The 16843-nt window shown below is 33.6% G+C and overlaps 1 protein-coding gene across 1 annotated transcript in view; it reads right to left on the reverse strand.

Annotated features, from left to right (window-relative positions):
• Nucleotides 1–2697: 2697 nt before the first annotated feature.
• The window catches only part of LOC149787214 (protein cereblon-like), a 35372-nt gene continuing 21226 nt past the window's right edge, over nucleotides 2698–16843 (reverse strand). Inside the window, exons 5-6 of the mRNA XM_089977713.1 lie at nucleotides 13271–13356; nucleotides 2698–6150 (exon numbers count right to left, since the gene is read on the reverse strand). Of these exons, the coding sequence (XP_089833839.1) occupies nucleotides 6107–6150; nucleotides 13271–13356 (130 nt within the window). The 3' untranslated portion in view covers nucleotides 2698–6106. The remainder of the gene's footprint in view (nucleotides 6151–13270; nucleotides 13357–16843) is intronic.

Consider the following 16843-nt stretch of genomic DNA (forward strand, 5'->3'; position numbering starts at 1 on the left):
CATGAGCATTATGCTTTTTCCACCAAATTATCAAATTACGTTTATGCTAGCCTGTGTATGGATTACTTTTTTGGTTTATTACAACAAATTTTATAAAATAAAGTAATATAAAGTTGTTTTTGTCATTTTTATTATCACCTCTTTAATTCCACTCAAATAAATTTGAGAACATTCTTCAAAATGTGACTGCTGTGTAAGAATAGCATACGAGTATTTTCCTTATTTGATATTTATAGCAACTGTATATGACCCATTTCCAAGAAAACAAACAGTGTTTCTTCAAACATGAACTTTGTCTTGCAGATTCATTATACTGATAAGCTAGTTAGGTAGCAGACCAGTCTATACTTTTACATAAAATGGCACCAGATGTTTAGCAAAATGCTTTATGGTGCGAGTTAGAGCAGATGGATCTTTTTTAATGCAAAACAAATCATATGAGAAAAATGGACAAAACAACACTTTACAAACTGTAAAAGAATACAAGAGTAAAAAAAATACAGCCTTTGAGCACATGATCATGCTCACTGCAGAATTCCAGTTAAGTCATTCAGCAAAAGTTATGTTAACTCGTTAACCCCTGGTGCCTCGTTTACACGTAAGGTGGTAGTAGCCTACTTCTTAGCTCTGCAGCATCAAAGTCATTTAAGATACGCTCAAGTGGATGGTATTATAGAATGGTAGACAGATGCAGCTCTACTATGATACCAAATAATATGGACTTTCAAGTTGCACTACAAAATACGTAGGGAATAACGTAATTATTTTTGGACCAGATTTTTTTCCACCAAAAATTTGCACATTGTCAGAATTCGATTTTATGTCCAGATTTGAGACTTTTTGGCCTCAGGTCTATGGCAAACCAGTCTGAACTGCACAGGCAGGCGAAACTTTGCAAAAAGTAGGATAAGTTGGGCATTTGGAATAAAAAGTGGTCCTGATACGAAAATGATGGATCTGTTATGCACAAAAACATAGGAATAAGAACTACAACATTTACTCTTCTGCTCATGTGCACGAGAAATAGCCGATGAAAAATGATGTTTTTAACACAACTAGGCATTGTGATAACCAGAAATCTCTTGCAAGTCAATGTATTAGGATGTATTGCAAAATAGCCCCCAAAATGTGTTTCCTACTCTAATTTCAGGTGAAAATGACAAAAACCTCTAGGGGTTAATGAGTTAACTAGTTAAAGCGGGTACTGAACATAAAGAATTTTTCAGTATATTTTGTTTTTGTATTCTGGTTCTAATCCATATGAATTTTGCCCTTTGCAACAAGTCTTTTGACCAGCTGTAGAACCAAATTAGTAGCAAAAAATAAATGTATCTTTTCCAGACATGCTGTAATTCTGGTATGATATATACAGATAAAACTGTTTACACCCAAATTATGCTTTTTTGCTACTTAAAATAGCAATAATTATGCTTATACCTCTTGGACGGTTGCCATAGAGAACTTTCTTGTACAGGAGGTAGTGGGTTCAAACCCCAGCCAAGTCATACCAAAGACTTATAAAAATGGTTCAAGCAGCTGCCTTGCTAGGCAGTCAGCATTAAGAGGTTAGTGTTAGGACTAAGTGCCAAGTGTGGCAGCTGTTAGTACCATTTTTATAAGTCTTTGGTATGACTCTGCTGGGGATCAAACCCACGACCTCCCGCATCTGAGGCAGACGCTCTAAACAATAGGCCATCGGAGTGGTCTACCACGTGGGTTCGAGTCCTGGGCTCAGTCAATGCAGGTATGTGAGAAAGCTTGCCTTAACCCTTTACCTCATAGAGCATAGTGACAAAGTGCAGCCTGCTATAAATAGAACACCTGTTACCTAGCCAACCGCATATGCATTGGCCTGCCTGTGAACTGTTAAGCAATGTAGTGTATGTTACGTTTAACAGCAGTTTTAACCATTTTACATTTTTGGTACACATCTATTATATGTGGAAAAATTTAAAAGCAAAGTCCAATTGTTACAGCTGTGTAATTATTTTTCACGGAAGAATTTTTTATGTGCTTCAAAATCGAGAAAGAACTCGTTCACTGTCATGTCAGTGAAGCCGCGTGACCAACCGTAGCTGCCATTTCCAATACTCGAAATTTACATGGTTTTCGTCTGCATCTACATCACTAAGCCATCTGAATTGGATAATTTATAAAAACTAACTGCTGCCTACATCAATATCAGAGCCTTTACCTAAGTTATTGAATCTTTCATACTTGTTATTCTAATCTTGAAAACTTTGTACGTACTGAATGAAATCCACGACTGCCACTTTGGAGAGTGGAGATTACAACCCAGTTACTTTAAATAGCAGATATCGACCAGTGCATACATAGCAACCACGTGATCAGACGTAATTGTCGTTCGCATAAATGAATGTAGTATCTAATAGGGGGGTTTTCCCCGAAGGTGGCGCTACAAAAACCAGCTCAAAATGGCTGCTGTTTACAGCAGTGTGTACAGCAGGAGTCAAAAGGCGCTTCCATGCGAATGGAGTAAAGGCGTCAAAAGGCGCTTCCATACGAATGGAGTAAAGGCGTCCAAAGACGCCTGCATGAGGTAAAGGGTTAAACAGCGTATCTCATAATCAATAAACACTAGTTCCCACAATATAAAAACATTCTATACTTGTTTTACAGATATAAGAATTCTTCCCGATTTATTATGCATACAATATGAAAAACTGTGACAATAAATCATAACATAACAATTTTATTGCATAGACTTATCAATACATCTCAAAACATTATACTGTATTTGACATTTACAAATGTTATTAGTAAATTCCATGTACACAAGATTAAGAATTTGTGCCTAATATACCAATTAGGCTTTGGTTTAAGACTTGGGTATAGATGCTATGTATGTACGATAGTGCAATATTTAATTAGCGACTCACCAAAAGAAAACACCAAAAGAAAACAAAGTGCTAGACTGAGAAGTTTTGAATTGAATTGTATTGCCTTAATGCAATTAAATTAAATTAATGTACACAAATAATAACTTACACAATATTGTTTTAATATTGCATAATTATACAAGAACAAATATTATTTCAAACTAGTACAAACAGAATGTGCCTACACATAAGAATATTTTTCTTCCACACAATTCTGTAAATGCTTCCACTTAAGTTAAACATATGAGGAAAAAGAAACTTATTATGTAATTATACATCTATGATTCAAGCGATATGCAGAGAAAACCAATGGAAACCAACAAGACAATTACATCAAAATGTATCTTTCTCTTAGCACCTGTGGAGAAAAAAAAAACTTTCCACTGCTACTGTTTGATCAGCACCAACTAACAAGATAGGATTAGCAGAAGTAGTTGAAAATGCCAGATAAATTCAGAACTGGATAAAATTTCATGATCTTCATTAGATTTTGCAAACCATTTTGATGACTGGCGGATAACTGAGTACTTTGCCTGCACGATCTTTTGTCAAATCAGTAACTACATTTCAAATAATCTAACGTCCAAAATGGCAGGAAACTAATAAATTATTTTGGTCATTTCATAAATCAGTAATCAAACAAAGCTGGTGTTTACCCATGTTTCCATGACAGCGATTTTCATCCTACTAATAGTATCATGTTCCAAAGATGTACCCTCGATTTAAGTTCTGTGGCTATAGGTTACAACTGTATTTGAACTGAAGACTGTGAACGAATTAAGCCAATTTAAAATTATAATCTAGAAAGTGTGTTACAGTCACACGTGCTCATTCTAAGATACACACAGAGTGAAATTTGATGCCAACAAGAATAGTGATATGGAAGTTACAACATCGACAGGAAATATGGACGTAAACCTTTAAGCAGTTTTGAATAAATTCAAAAATGTAGGTCACAGTGACCAAGCAAGGGCGAGTAATACTAGTACATTCACCCATGCATTTCCCCATGCCCATGTAAGTTTTGGTGGAGTCTGAGCTCAGACATGGTTTCTTAAAACCAACTTTTAATAATCCTGGAAGGTTATGTCTCTACAACTCTGTTTTTGTGCGAAAATACTTACACATCATAAGATGCAACAGACAGTATGATGTCAATAGGTGAATCTGTATAGGACAGATGGAAGAACATGAGACAGATCAATGAACATATTCGTAAATGGACATAAAACAGATGCACAAACACATGCATGAACATGTGTTTGCACAGACAAATTAAATCCAATATACCATCTTCATCTTGACTGTGTAAAAATAAACAGAGCATCTCTTAGCACTATAGCTGTACAGGAGAAATAATTTAAATTTGTCAGTTATTGACACATAAGACAATTACAACTGCCACCACTCCCTTTAAAGACACCAACTCTCACATTAAAAGTTGACTTCCTTGACCAGAGGTTTCAAAGTGCTTGTTTAATTTAGTGTTGTTACTCAGGACTTTTGTACTTCTGAAGATGTTATAGTGATACTAATTCACAGAAGCCATGAAAATTGCTAAAATAAATCGAGATAAAATTCTAAATATATGTACATATTTGCTTTGGGCTGTTCAGTAAAACATACATGGGACCCAGGGAAGGCACTTTTAATGTGGGATACTCACCTATAGAGGCAATTTAGAATTAATATGAACTCTGTGTTATCAAAATATCATGACATATACCTTCCCCGCATAACATGTATGTTTAAATGGAACAGACCTTATGAAAGATTCTTGCCATATAAGATGCCAATTTTTGTCGGACTTTATTTTAATTAGGTTCTGTATGGAAATAGAGTAATGCTCTTAAACTTGTTTACAAAACTTTCAAAAACAATTCTCTTCTTTATAAGTCAAAAAAAGCTTCAAAGCATACAAGTGAACATTAATGCCTCGCCTATTACTTCCTAACTTTCAGCATTGGAACAGATGCAACTGTTTTTCAAAACCAATCTTAAACTTATCTGTAAAATGGCATTTTTACATAAAACTAAATATTACAAAACTAATTTAGCAAAATTTTAGAATAAATCCAATCCATCCGAAATCATAGTACTAACTGAACACACAATATGGACAGCCACAGGTATAGAGAGACAGACAGACAGATAATGGGAAGAAATGATCAATCTATCATAAAACATATCTGTAGCTTAGACAAACATATTACCACACTGTATTACATTACCACAGTATTACATTACCACACTGTTTTACATTACCACACTGTATTACATTACCAGAGTATTACATTATCACAGATGTCTTTAAAATGTTATATAAACATTAGTTTTCAACAAACTTTAGCTGCTTAAAATTTATACCTCAACAACATAATTATTTATTTTGAAACAAGGAAAAAGAAAAAGCTGTAACATACACTGCACTTCAACAAAACCTTGCATCTGTCGGATTCAAATTCAAATATTTTACTCTCTGAAAATGTCATTATTTAAATATGTATATATTCTTCAGAGATGGCATTTACTCCTACTAGTTTTGTGGTGCAACCACATTTCATTAAAAAACAACACATTTCAAGATTCAATAAACAATCATCGCTCTGTTTAAAATTAAACACTTCCCACAGTCCACAAGTTTAAATGCAGATTTTATTTTCCTTTTTGGAAACATTGAAAACTGAAATCCATAAACAATATATGAATTCACAGCGTTCCAGAACTATATTATATAGTCTTAAATTTTGAATCAACATATATGCATATAAATAATAGTTTACAAAAATGCAGAGCAAATAAATAGTAATAACAAAAACAGGTTGTCATGTATACCCATGTACAAGTTGGGTTGAATGGAAACAGCACAGATCCTAATTTAGCATTACATAATGCACTGGCAGATTCCTGATTAGTCCAAACAAACTGCATAGATAGATCCAGATCTGCTGGTGCATTATGGGATGGCAGATCTAAATCTACATAATTTGCCTTTGGATCCAACTCATATGTAAGTATAAACAATATTGAAATTACAAGCAATTACTTTTAATGAACATTGCAAAAACTTTTCATGAACACTGCAAAAACGTTTGATGAACATTGCAAAAACTTTAATGAACACTGCAAAAACATTAATGAACATTACAAAACCTTTTTCCAGGTAACATACACTCCAATCCCATGCATGAAATTGATCTTTAATGTCAGCTCCTGTATGACTTAGGTATTAAAATTAAATTGTCTGCCTCTGAAAACAAGAAATAAAATTATATCTGATTAGAAAAGGTTATTTTATTTAAATCTGTCTATAATTCACTCAAAGGTATTTCCAATTTGTCTTTTCTACCATGCATAAATCACATGTTACTGATATTTACTGTATATACCCACTAATATGTCAATTCAACCACAACTACATACAGATCTGCCACAGCATAATGAACCAGCATATCAGGGTCCATGTTGTTTATTCTGCTGATTACTTTAAGGAAACTGCATGGAGCTAACTTATAAGCAGGTATATATGGTAACCAGTCTCTTTCTATTTGTTCTTCCTTTCTTTTAGATAAAAAGCACATATCTTAGTAACTTTAAAAAAAAATATACTTTTATCTAAGTGAAGACTTCACACAAGGTTTAAATTTACCTTACACAAGGTCACATAAAAAGTTTAACAACTGAAAAAGACAGACTTACACTGTGATGAAGTAATTATGATTACAATAACCATTGTGGATTTTACAAGAATTTCTTCCCCGATACTGTAACAATACAGCAAACACCATTATAATATAATTGGATGCCAGATGCAAAATGTATGATCCCTTCTGGTGCCTCATATTTTTCCTGCAGGTATGAGTAAATTATGACCTAATAACACGACTTTTTATATACATATAGTCAAACCTGACCTAACGGTTACAAGAGTTCAATGGTCATCTGGTCACAGAAGCCTTTCTAATTTACCCACTCCCAAGCAAATTTCCTACGCAAACGTCCTGTAATGTAATGTAATAAGTGATCACTTGTCTTCCTTAGACAGTGGTCTGGTGTTTTGTAACCAGGCAGTAGTTTCACCCAGCCTTCTGCGATCAATGACACATATCAGCAGTGACCATTCCAAGTATGTAAATTAAATCTTTTTTGCTTGATGAGCAAGACATGGTATATATAAAGATCTACTGCACTTCAAAAAGTGCACCTGTCTGCAAAGGTCACTTTTGCCTTTTCCCTTGGATGGCTACAGTAGACAGGTTTGACTGTGTATATATGGTAATACAATACAAAAGTGTCAGTATAATATATTTAATATACAAATACAATTCTAGGAAAGTAGGAAAATCAATCTGCATTTATCATGCTTTTAATGATCTAAGTCAAAACTGTGTTGTAACCACTTGCTTTTATGAATTTATAAGTTACTTGGAATTTTGTTTACTCTTTAATTCCATGCATTTTAAACAATAATTCCGTGTCTGAAAAAAAAAATAGCACACATGCATGATCCATGTACAGTAGTCCTCTATATAGATAATGTCAATTGTGCACAAGAGCCATTTTCCTTTCACCCAGAGTGACACTGACCTTTGACCTTCTGACACACAAATCAACTGGCTTCTCCCTTACCCCAAGTGCAAGCCATCTGCAAAGTCTGATTGTGGTATGGCATGCAGTGACCTTGATCTTTGATTCCAAATCAACAGTTCTTCCTTACACAAAGTGAAAGTCAGCCACAAAGTAAGGAAAGTACAACTGATGGATAAATGAAGTTATTCTGCAGAAAACAGTCTTCTTCTTTAGTCAGAGTGACTTTGACCATCTGTGCCCAAAATTAATAGGGTTCTTGTTCATGCCAGTCTAAAAGCTTAAAGCGGAGAACTTGAGTAATTTTCAGGAAACCATTATTTTTGGAATTGTTTGAAAGCATTCTTCTTCTGTCAATCATGTGACCCTCACTTTTGAACCTGAAATTGATAGGGTTTCCTTCCCCAAAATACTAAATGATAAATGTTTGGGGTGAAATGATATACCTGAGTCGCATATCGATATGATTCACGATACACAGCCAGCAATATGATACATACTGATGCACAGGAGAAAAAAATTATATAATCCATCAGCACCTTCATTCACTTGTTAAATATCTCTGCATAAAAAGAGAGATTTCAAATTTGTTCCCCATGTACAATTTAAAGAGAGATGCTGCCAGGTCTTAATCTTAATGCCCGCCCCTCCCTTTTGTCACCGAAATACAGGGGAGTAGAAAAGGAGGAGTGGAAAGAGAAAACTGCCATCATTCAATATCTACCTAACACTTCAATATCTGTCTCTCTTTCTTCTTGCACCACTTTCTTAGAACTCTACTGAAATCAAAATCTTCATGCTGTGTAAGCATTAAACTGTTAATTATTTCTGAGCATTTTCTGTTCCTTATCTGTGTATGAATATTGTTCTGTGCTTCATTCTGAAGTGGCATATACACAGCTAGCTTTGTCAGCTTGAAGATGTTATGAAATTGATCTTTTTTGGCTCACATATTATGTTTGGAAACATCTGCTCCAAAATAGGATTTTTCACTAAAATGAAATTACTTTCTTGACTACTATGCCAGATTTTGTATCTGTTCCATGATGCTGTATTAGGGTTTTTAGTCCATCTATGCCTTAGTTTGCTTGTGCAGACAGGGGTATTCAAATAAATATCTTTACTTCTTAATTCCGGGGGCCCCAAGTGGCAGAGTGGTCTAAAGCACTCTTTGTTACGGATCACTGCCATCTCACTGTCTGCGTGGGTTCGAGTCTCAGATTCAGCTAATGTGGGTATGTGAGAAAGCTTGCCAGTAGCTTCTCGTAGGTCAGTGGTTCTTCCCGGGGTTTTCCTCCACTATTAATACTGGCCACCATATATAGCCTATCATGTGCTGAAAAATGGCATTAAACCATACAACAACTTCTTAATCCCGTTTTTTTCCATCCTTACCTATTCAGTGTATCTTAACCCTAATATGGATTATATGATTTTGTAGCATATGATTCGCAAGGCTAAACTGAGTGATAAAAAAATGGTAATTACATTCTACTTTTAAATTGTCTGTATTTTAATTAGGCCCAGTATTTTGCCCTTTCTACATTTAACTTTGCAATACTGCTAAAAGGAGATTGTTTGGCATGCTGTTTATTTATGTCCATCCAACATGTACATCTGACTCATACTGCACACCATTTTGGGGCTCAAAATCACTCACTGTTATCTCCATTACCTCTGCTCCAATATACTGATAAACTAAATAACTTCAGCAATTATTGTCATCATCACTATTATCAGACAGTATTTGCCGAATGAAAATTTAATGAACCACAGCGGGAATCAAACATTTTGAGTCTTAAAGGTAGCCCGTATTTTAAAAACGCGTTTGTAAAACTTCCTTGATTGAAGGTTCAAACTATGCTGTAATGCTTATTCCGTGGCACAATCTGCCATTCAAATTTTGTTTAACAACCATTCATATCAGTCTTGAAGAACGGTTAAATAAAATTGTTCACTTCGTTGAGTACATTTTCATATGCAGGACTTTCAACTAATTTGTGGGAGTTCTTGGAATGAATCGTATATGTTGAACATGCTGCTGGGTAAAGATAATTAGCATGGAAGTTGGGGCAGAGGGAATATTACAAACCATGTCACTTGGTGTTAATTTGTAGATTGCAAGCAAGCATTCTCAAGTCTTTTTCATTTTTACTAATACAAATTAGTGCCTGTGTCTGCAAATGCTTTTCCAGGTGAATTCTAAATTTAAAGAATACCATAATATCAATTATTATGACTGGTGAAGACTAAAATAACTTGCATACAGTAAGTATCGTTTTATATCAAATCTCCATCTCTTTTATCAATATGTGTATCGTTACAGCAAAAGTATCGATGCATCAATATATCAATGAATCGTTTCACCCCTAGTAAATGAAGATGTTGGAGACCTTGAAACCATTTCATTCCTTCAGTCAGTGACTTTGATCTTTGTGCTCTTAAGAACCAAATCAGATTCTTTCCTTACGTCATGTGCAAGTCGACCATAAAATTAGCATAGATGGCAGACAACTAAGTTACCATACATAAACAAAATTGGGAACAGATGGATGGATGAACAACAACATATCATTATACGTCCTTCCTTATGCCAGGAGTATAGTGTTCCCGATCCTCAACTTCCACCCACCCGGGAAGAATATATATTTTAAGACTGTTGTGTACATATTGAAACTACACCCAACCATATCAGAAGGTTTTAAGTTTGTGTTATTTACAGTGTATGAGGAGCCAAGTAGCACTTAAAATGCACGCCTGCAATGAGCTGAATCACACAACATCAGCCTTTTTTTGAAAATCGTAGGAATAATAACATGCAGGTTAATTTAGACAAGAAACTGTAATTTTCATAGCATTTCAAAAGTATCTACAAAGTGTTCTAAGTAGCTGACAACACAATTCAATATAACTGTCAGTTTGCAGATTGTTCTAAGTAGCTGTCAACATAATTCAATATAACTGTCAGTGTCTACAAAGTGCTTTAAGTAGCCGTCAACACAATTCAGTATAACTGTCAGTGTCTACAAAGTGTTCTAAGTAGCTGACAACACAATTCAATATAACTGTCAGTTTGCAGAGTGTTCTAAGTAGCTGTCAACATAATTCAATATAACTGTCAGTGTCTACAAAGTGTTCTAAGTAGCTGACAACACAATTCAATATAACTGTCAGTTTGCAGAGTGTTCTAAGTAGCTGTCAACATAATTCAATATAACTGTCAGTGTCTACAAAGTGCTTTAAGTAGCCGTCAACACAATTCAGTATAACTGTCAGTGTCTACAAAGTGTTCTAAGTAACTGTCAACACAATTCAATATAACTGTCAGTTTGCAGAGTGTTCTAAGTAGCTGTCAACATAATTCAATATAACTGTCAGTTTGCAGAGTGTTCCAAGTAGATATCAACATAATTCAATATAACTGTCAGTGTCTACAAAGTGTTCTAAGTAGCTGTCAACACAATTCAATATAATTGTCAGTGTCTGCAAAGTGTTCTAAGTAGCTGTCAACACAAATCAATATAACTGTCAGATTGCAGATTATATGCTGTCATTAAGGGAAAGAAAGAAAATCAGAGCTGCCCAAAAATGTAACAAGATCTTGCATAGGAACAAAATAGTGTTAGGAATTTTACATGAATACAAATATACTAGTTTCATATGCAGATGGATTTTCTGAGACTATGTTAAGTTCGATGTATTACAAAACAACTGTTCTGTATGATTGATATTATGTACAACGTTCAATGTATTTCACGATGTCAGCCATCTTTGTTTTGGAGGCATTTTATGTACTGGAGGTACCTCCAATGTGTCATATCAATGGTTTACATTGTTTCAATGTTGTAAATCACACATATACTAGTTTCATATGCAATTGGATATTCTGAGACTATGTTAAGTTCCATGTATTACAAAACAAATGTTCTGTATCATTCACATTATGTACAATGTTCAAGGTATTTCACGATGTCCGCCATCTTTGTTTTGGAGGAAATTTACGTATTGGAGGCACCTCAGATTTCCACTACGCGGTATATGCAGTCATTATTGAACAGCAATAAACTGTTGATATAACTAGTTTTTACGTAGAATAAGTTATGCTCAACAAGAAAATAATGAACTTACCTTCACCTGCGAGGATAACGCATTAGGATGGTGCATGTTCTAATTTTCCTGCACCACCAACTTGTTTGGAGGCCAATGTTTACTGTTTATACATGTGACACAAGAATTCTAGTGTTTGACCATAAGTTTGCAATCAAGATTGTAATAATATAATTAGCATTTAATGTTTGTTTTGTATCTCAATAATTTAATGATATTTAGTATTTATTGAGTCTTAAATACTTGTTAACAATATGTACTATTTTGGTGGAGTGTTACACTGTGTAGTGCAACCGAAGGTTATAAATATGGGTGTCGCGCAAACCAGTCAGTTTCCCTTCAACCGGCATCGGGTTCGTATACAACTACAATATATTATCGGCTTCCAAAAGTGATAGGGAATGTTATCATTCTCTAAGTAGAAATAATAATATTAGAAAATAAACATTCATTTATGCAATATAAAAATTTAATAATAAATTTATGTACTAAGGAAAATCAAAGCCAAAGATAAAGTGTTGAATACTCTTACGTAGGGATATAGGGCCTCCATAACGCTATTTCAGTACATTTGTATGACTTTATATTTTTATCGTAAAAGAAATGGTCACCCGTTTCGCCTGTTAATTCTATTCATTTGAATTCGTTTGTATTGGGATTTGAATGTTACCCCTATAAACATTATAAAAGTATTACAGTAAATTATATTTGATCAATATTATTATTTAATACTAACTGTTGAGACTGCTGGTTATAAGTATATGTACGTTCTGTTATACTAATTTATTTATTGACTAGGAAGAGAATATGTGAATTCTGTTATATTGAAGTGTTTATTGGCATGTTAAGACTAAAATAAATCCTCTATTTTTCTCATTCAGATTTTATGTTGTTTATATACTCAGATAAATAATTTCCTCACATATAAGTAGCTAGTATAAGAAGCCATTATTTCTACAGAGATTTCGTCTGTTATCAGACGACGTACTATGTACTACCAGTACATTATACTATTGCAACCAATTCAAAGTCTCAGTTTGAGGATTGCCGAACCATCGAAACAGGAAGAAATTCTCTAAATATAAGGAAGCTTGCGCCAGGAAATTAACCCCCGGGGTGGAGCACGTTACAATATATTAACTATATCAGGTAAGGGCCAGATAATGGTTGCAGCAATGAATCAACGGGGTAGAGCAATGAATCAAAGAAAACAATGAAAAGAACAAGTCAAATATTATATATAAAGTTGTATAAAATGTTTAATATTATATATAAACTTGTATAATATGTGTTTAATAATATTATATATAAAATTGTACAAAAAATGTTTTAATATAATACATAAAATTGTATAAAATGTGTTTAATATTATATATAACATTGTATAAAATGTGTTTTCTAAGATAACTGCAAGGTTGAAAAGTTCACCAAAAAAGGTAGCAAAATAACTTATTTAGAAAAGGCCATACTTATTAAAGGATGACCAAAAGATCACACAAAGACTATAAATCCTCTAAGATGCATTAAGTGCTGATCTCTTGTGGTGGACAAACACACATCCTTCTTGGTGCTACCATATATATATATATATATATATATATATATATATATATATATATATATATACACACATACACACACACACAATACATAGAAAACTGCATTACTTGTCTTACCATTCTCAAATAAAAGATTTCCCAAAATTAGACCAAAGAATGATTTTGGATTTTCTGCAGTGCTGGAATCCATTGGTACATACTCCCTGCAACAAATGAATTATTTAGATTAGAAGTGTTAATCAGTATATATAAAAATTCCTGTTTATCAGAAGGACTTAATTGTGCTGATTTTATCCAACGAAATAATTTGTTTTGATTCTTACAATGCACTGACATTGTCCTCAAGTGTGACTCCATTGTGATGATAACTGAATATCAAAAGGTCCATTATTTTTTGTACTTATTGAAGTTTGTTAGTTATACGCATAAATTATGAGGTAGATATAGTTTGACCCCATTAATCATGTGCCCATTAAACCTTCCACAATAATATCCATCATGGAACATAATGATTGGTAAATAATCTAAACAATAAATATGAGACAAAACTATGCATTACAAATGTGCTCATACAACACAAATGCCACATCATCCCCTTTTTGTATAACCCTGCAGTTACAATCTATATAAAATTGAAATAAATTATTATAAAAGAAAAACTTAAAGTCATTTAAGTATAAAATATAAGTCATAGTGACCTGGTTTTAGTTATAATGCGTTGTCCTCATATATTCATTTAAAATGTTGATTCACTCTATAGCTAGCAATGTCTGAGAAAGTGACCTAAACATTAAACCTAACTGTTGTGAAATTTAGGTCACAGTGACATAATTTTGGGTTGATGGTGTTCTATTTAGGAAAACATAACTACATATAAAGAAACATTACTTTGTGCTACAAATATCCTAGAACTGATTCAAATACAAAACTGTTCAAGATATAACAGATTGACAGATGGACAAAGAGACATAATTATGCGGCAGTATATGCTTGATCCTTATCTGTGCATACAAAATATCGTTGACATCAATGATGAATTCTGGGTACATTGTAACATCCAACAAATTTAAATTTTGGAAAGATATGATTTTTAAATCTCTTTGGTCTGCTATGCCTGACAATCAAGACAATTGAAAAGTGATCTCAATGTCCTGCTTGCTTGACAGTCAAGACAATGGAAATGTGATCTCTATTGTCTGCTATGCCTAACAGTCAAGACAATGGAAAAGTGATTTCTATGGTCTACTTGCTTGCAATCAAGAGTATGGAAAAGTGATCTTTGTGTCCAGCTTGCTTGAGAATTAAGACAATGGAAAAGTGATCTCTATGGTCTGCTTGCTTGACAATCAAGACAATGGAAAAAGTGATCTTTATGTCCAGCTTGCTTGAGAATTAAGACATTGGAAAAGTGATCCCTATGGTCTGCTTGCTTGACAATCAAGACAATGGAAAAGTGATCTTCATGTCCAACTTGTTTGACAATTAAGACATTGGAAAAGTGATCCCTATGGTCTGCTTTGCTTGACAGTCAAGACAATGGAAACGTGGTCTCTATGGTCTGCTATGCTTGACAGTCAAGACAATGGAAAAGTGGTCTCTATGTCCTGTTTGCCTGACAATCAAGACAATTGAAAAGTGATCTCTATGTCCTGCTTGCTTAACAGTCAAGACAATGTAAAAGCTATCTGAATGTCCTGTTGGCTCAAAAGGCAATTGAAAAGTGATGTATATGGTCTGCTATGGTTGACAGTCAATACAATGGAAAAGTCAATACAATGGAAAAGTGATCTCTATGTCCTGCTTGAAGAAAGAAAAATTTGAAGTCAATCATATGTAAGTAATGACCCCTAAATAGCCATCAAAGTAAATTATCGAAGTTATGGTACCTAAATAGCCATTAAAGTAAATTATCAAAGTAATGGTACCTAAATAGCCATTCAAGTCAATTATCAAAGTAATGGTACCTAAATAGCTATTCAAGTCAATTATCGAAGTAATGGTACCTAAATAGCCATTCAAGTCAATTATGGAAGTAATAGTACCTAAATAGCCATTCAAGTCAATTATCAAAGTAATGGTACCTAAATAGCCATTCAAGTCAATTATGGAAGCAGTGGTACCCAAATAGCCATTCAAGTCAATTACATGTAAGTAATGATACCTAAATAGCCATTCAAGTCAATAATATGTAAGTAATTATACCTAAATAGCCATTCAAGTCAATAATATATAAGTAATGACACCTAAATAGCCATTCAAGTCAATTACATGTAAGTAATGATACCTAAATAGCCATTCAAGTCAATAATATGTAAGTAATTATACCTAAATAGTCATTCAAGTCAACAATATGTTAAGTAATGATACCTAAATAGCCATTCAAGTCAATTATGGAAGTAATGGTACCTAAATAGCCATTCAAGTCAATTACATGTAAGTAATGATACCTAAATAGCCATTCCAGTCATAATATGTAAGTAATTATACCTAAATAGCCATTCAAGTCAATAATATGTAAGTAATGATACCTAAATATCCATTCAAGTCAATTATGGAAATAATGACACCTAAATAGCCATTCAAGTCAATTATGGAAGTAATAGTACCTAAATAGCCATTCGTCAGTTACATGTAAGTAATGGTACCTAAATAACCATTTAAGTCAATTACAATTAAGTAATGGTACCTAAATAGCCATTCAAGTCAATAATATATAAATAATGGTACAAAAATAGCCATTAAAATCAATTACATGTAAATAATGCTACCTATATAACCATTCAAGTCAACTGTATGTAAGTAAGCAAATGAATAATACCATCCTTATGACAGTTTTGTTGACTGATTCACTTCTTTTTATATACCTACAGTATGATAATGCAACTGAATAGCAGTCAAAATTAATTATCTAAAAATGTGTGGTTATTTTCTTGCACTGAGATGCAAAGGATGACATTCTATTATCAAAAATGGCCATTATTACTATAAAAAGAAAGCCTCTTGGAATAAACACCTTTAAAGTTGATATCTAACTATTTACAACATATACAACCATCAGTACAGTAGGGCAGTGCCTTACATAATTATTTTATGTCAAAGATGCATGTGTTGCACACTTGTACCTTCTGGACGGGCATCATGTTCCATTCGGGTTACCATTCAGAAGGTGCAAGAGTGCAACACACTCAGACACAGACTGTTTATAGGAGCCTTTTCCACAAAATGTTTTTTCTCTTCAATCATTAACGGTTCCAATGTACCAACTTTCACTGATGATCTCAATTTGGGGTGATTTTCTTACTGAACTGTTTTTGTTCAAGCATATGAGTAATCCCTTGCAATTTTACTGTCTGCAAAACATGTGCAAAATAAATCGCCAGCAACACTATTAACTGAAAGAGGAAGGTTCGTTTCTAAAAGAAATTTAACAAACCAAATTTTGATCGATTTACATCAAGGTTCTCTCTGATATTTATATACATCGTAAGTTTAGGCTTAGTGGTGAATGATGAAGCAGCAAGCTGATGTTAATTAGCTTTTTCATGCTCTTGTATTTCATGGGCGCCTCCATGTCCAATAGCAAAATCACATGACACAATTTGCAAAACATAAAGTTTTCTCCTTTACTAGAAGGTATCACAAAAAAAGATGGCACAATTGTCTTTCCAGTTCTGTTTTCTTGCCTCTCCT

This window comes from Sinohyriopsis cumingii, chromosome 12, assembly GCF_028554795.1.
Source record: "Sinohyriopsis cumingii isolate HCF-2022 chromosome 12, ASM2855479v2, whole genome shotgun sequence".
Lineage (NCBI taxonomy): Eukaryota > Metazoa > Mollusca > Bivalvia > Unionida > Unionidae > Sinohyriopsis > Sinohyriopsis cumingii.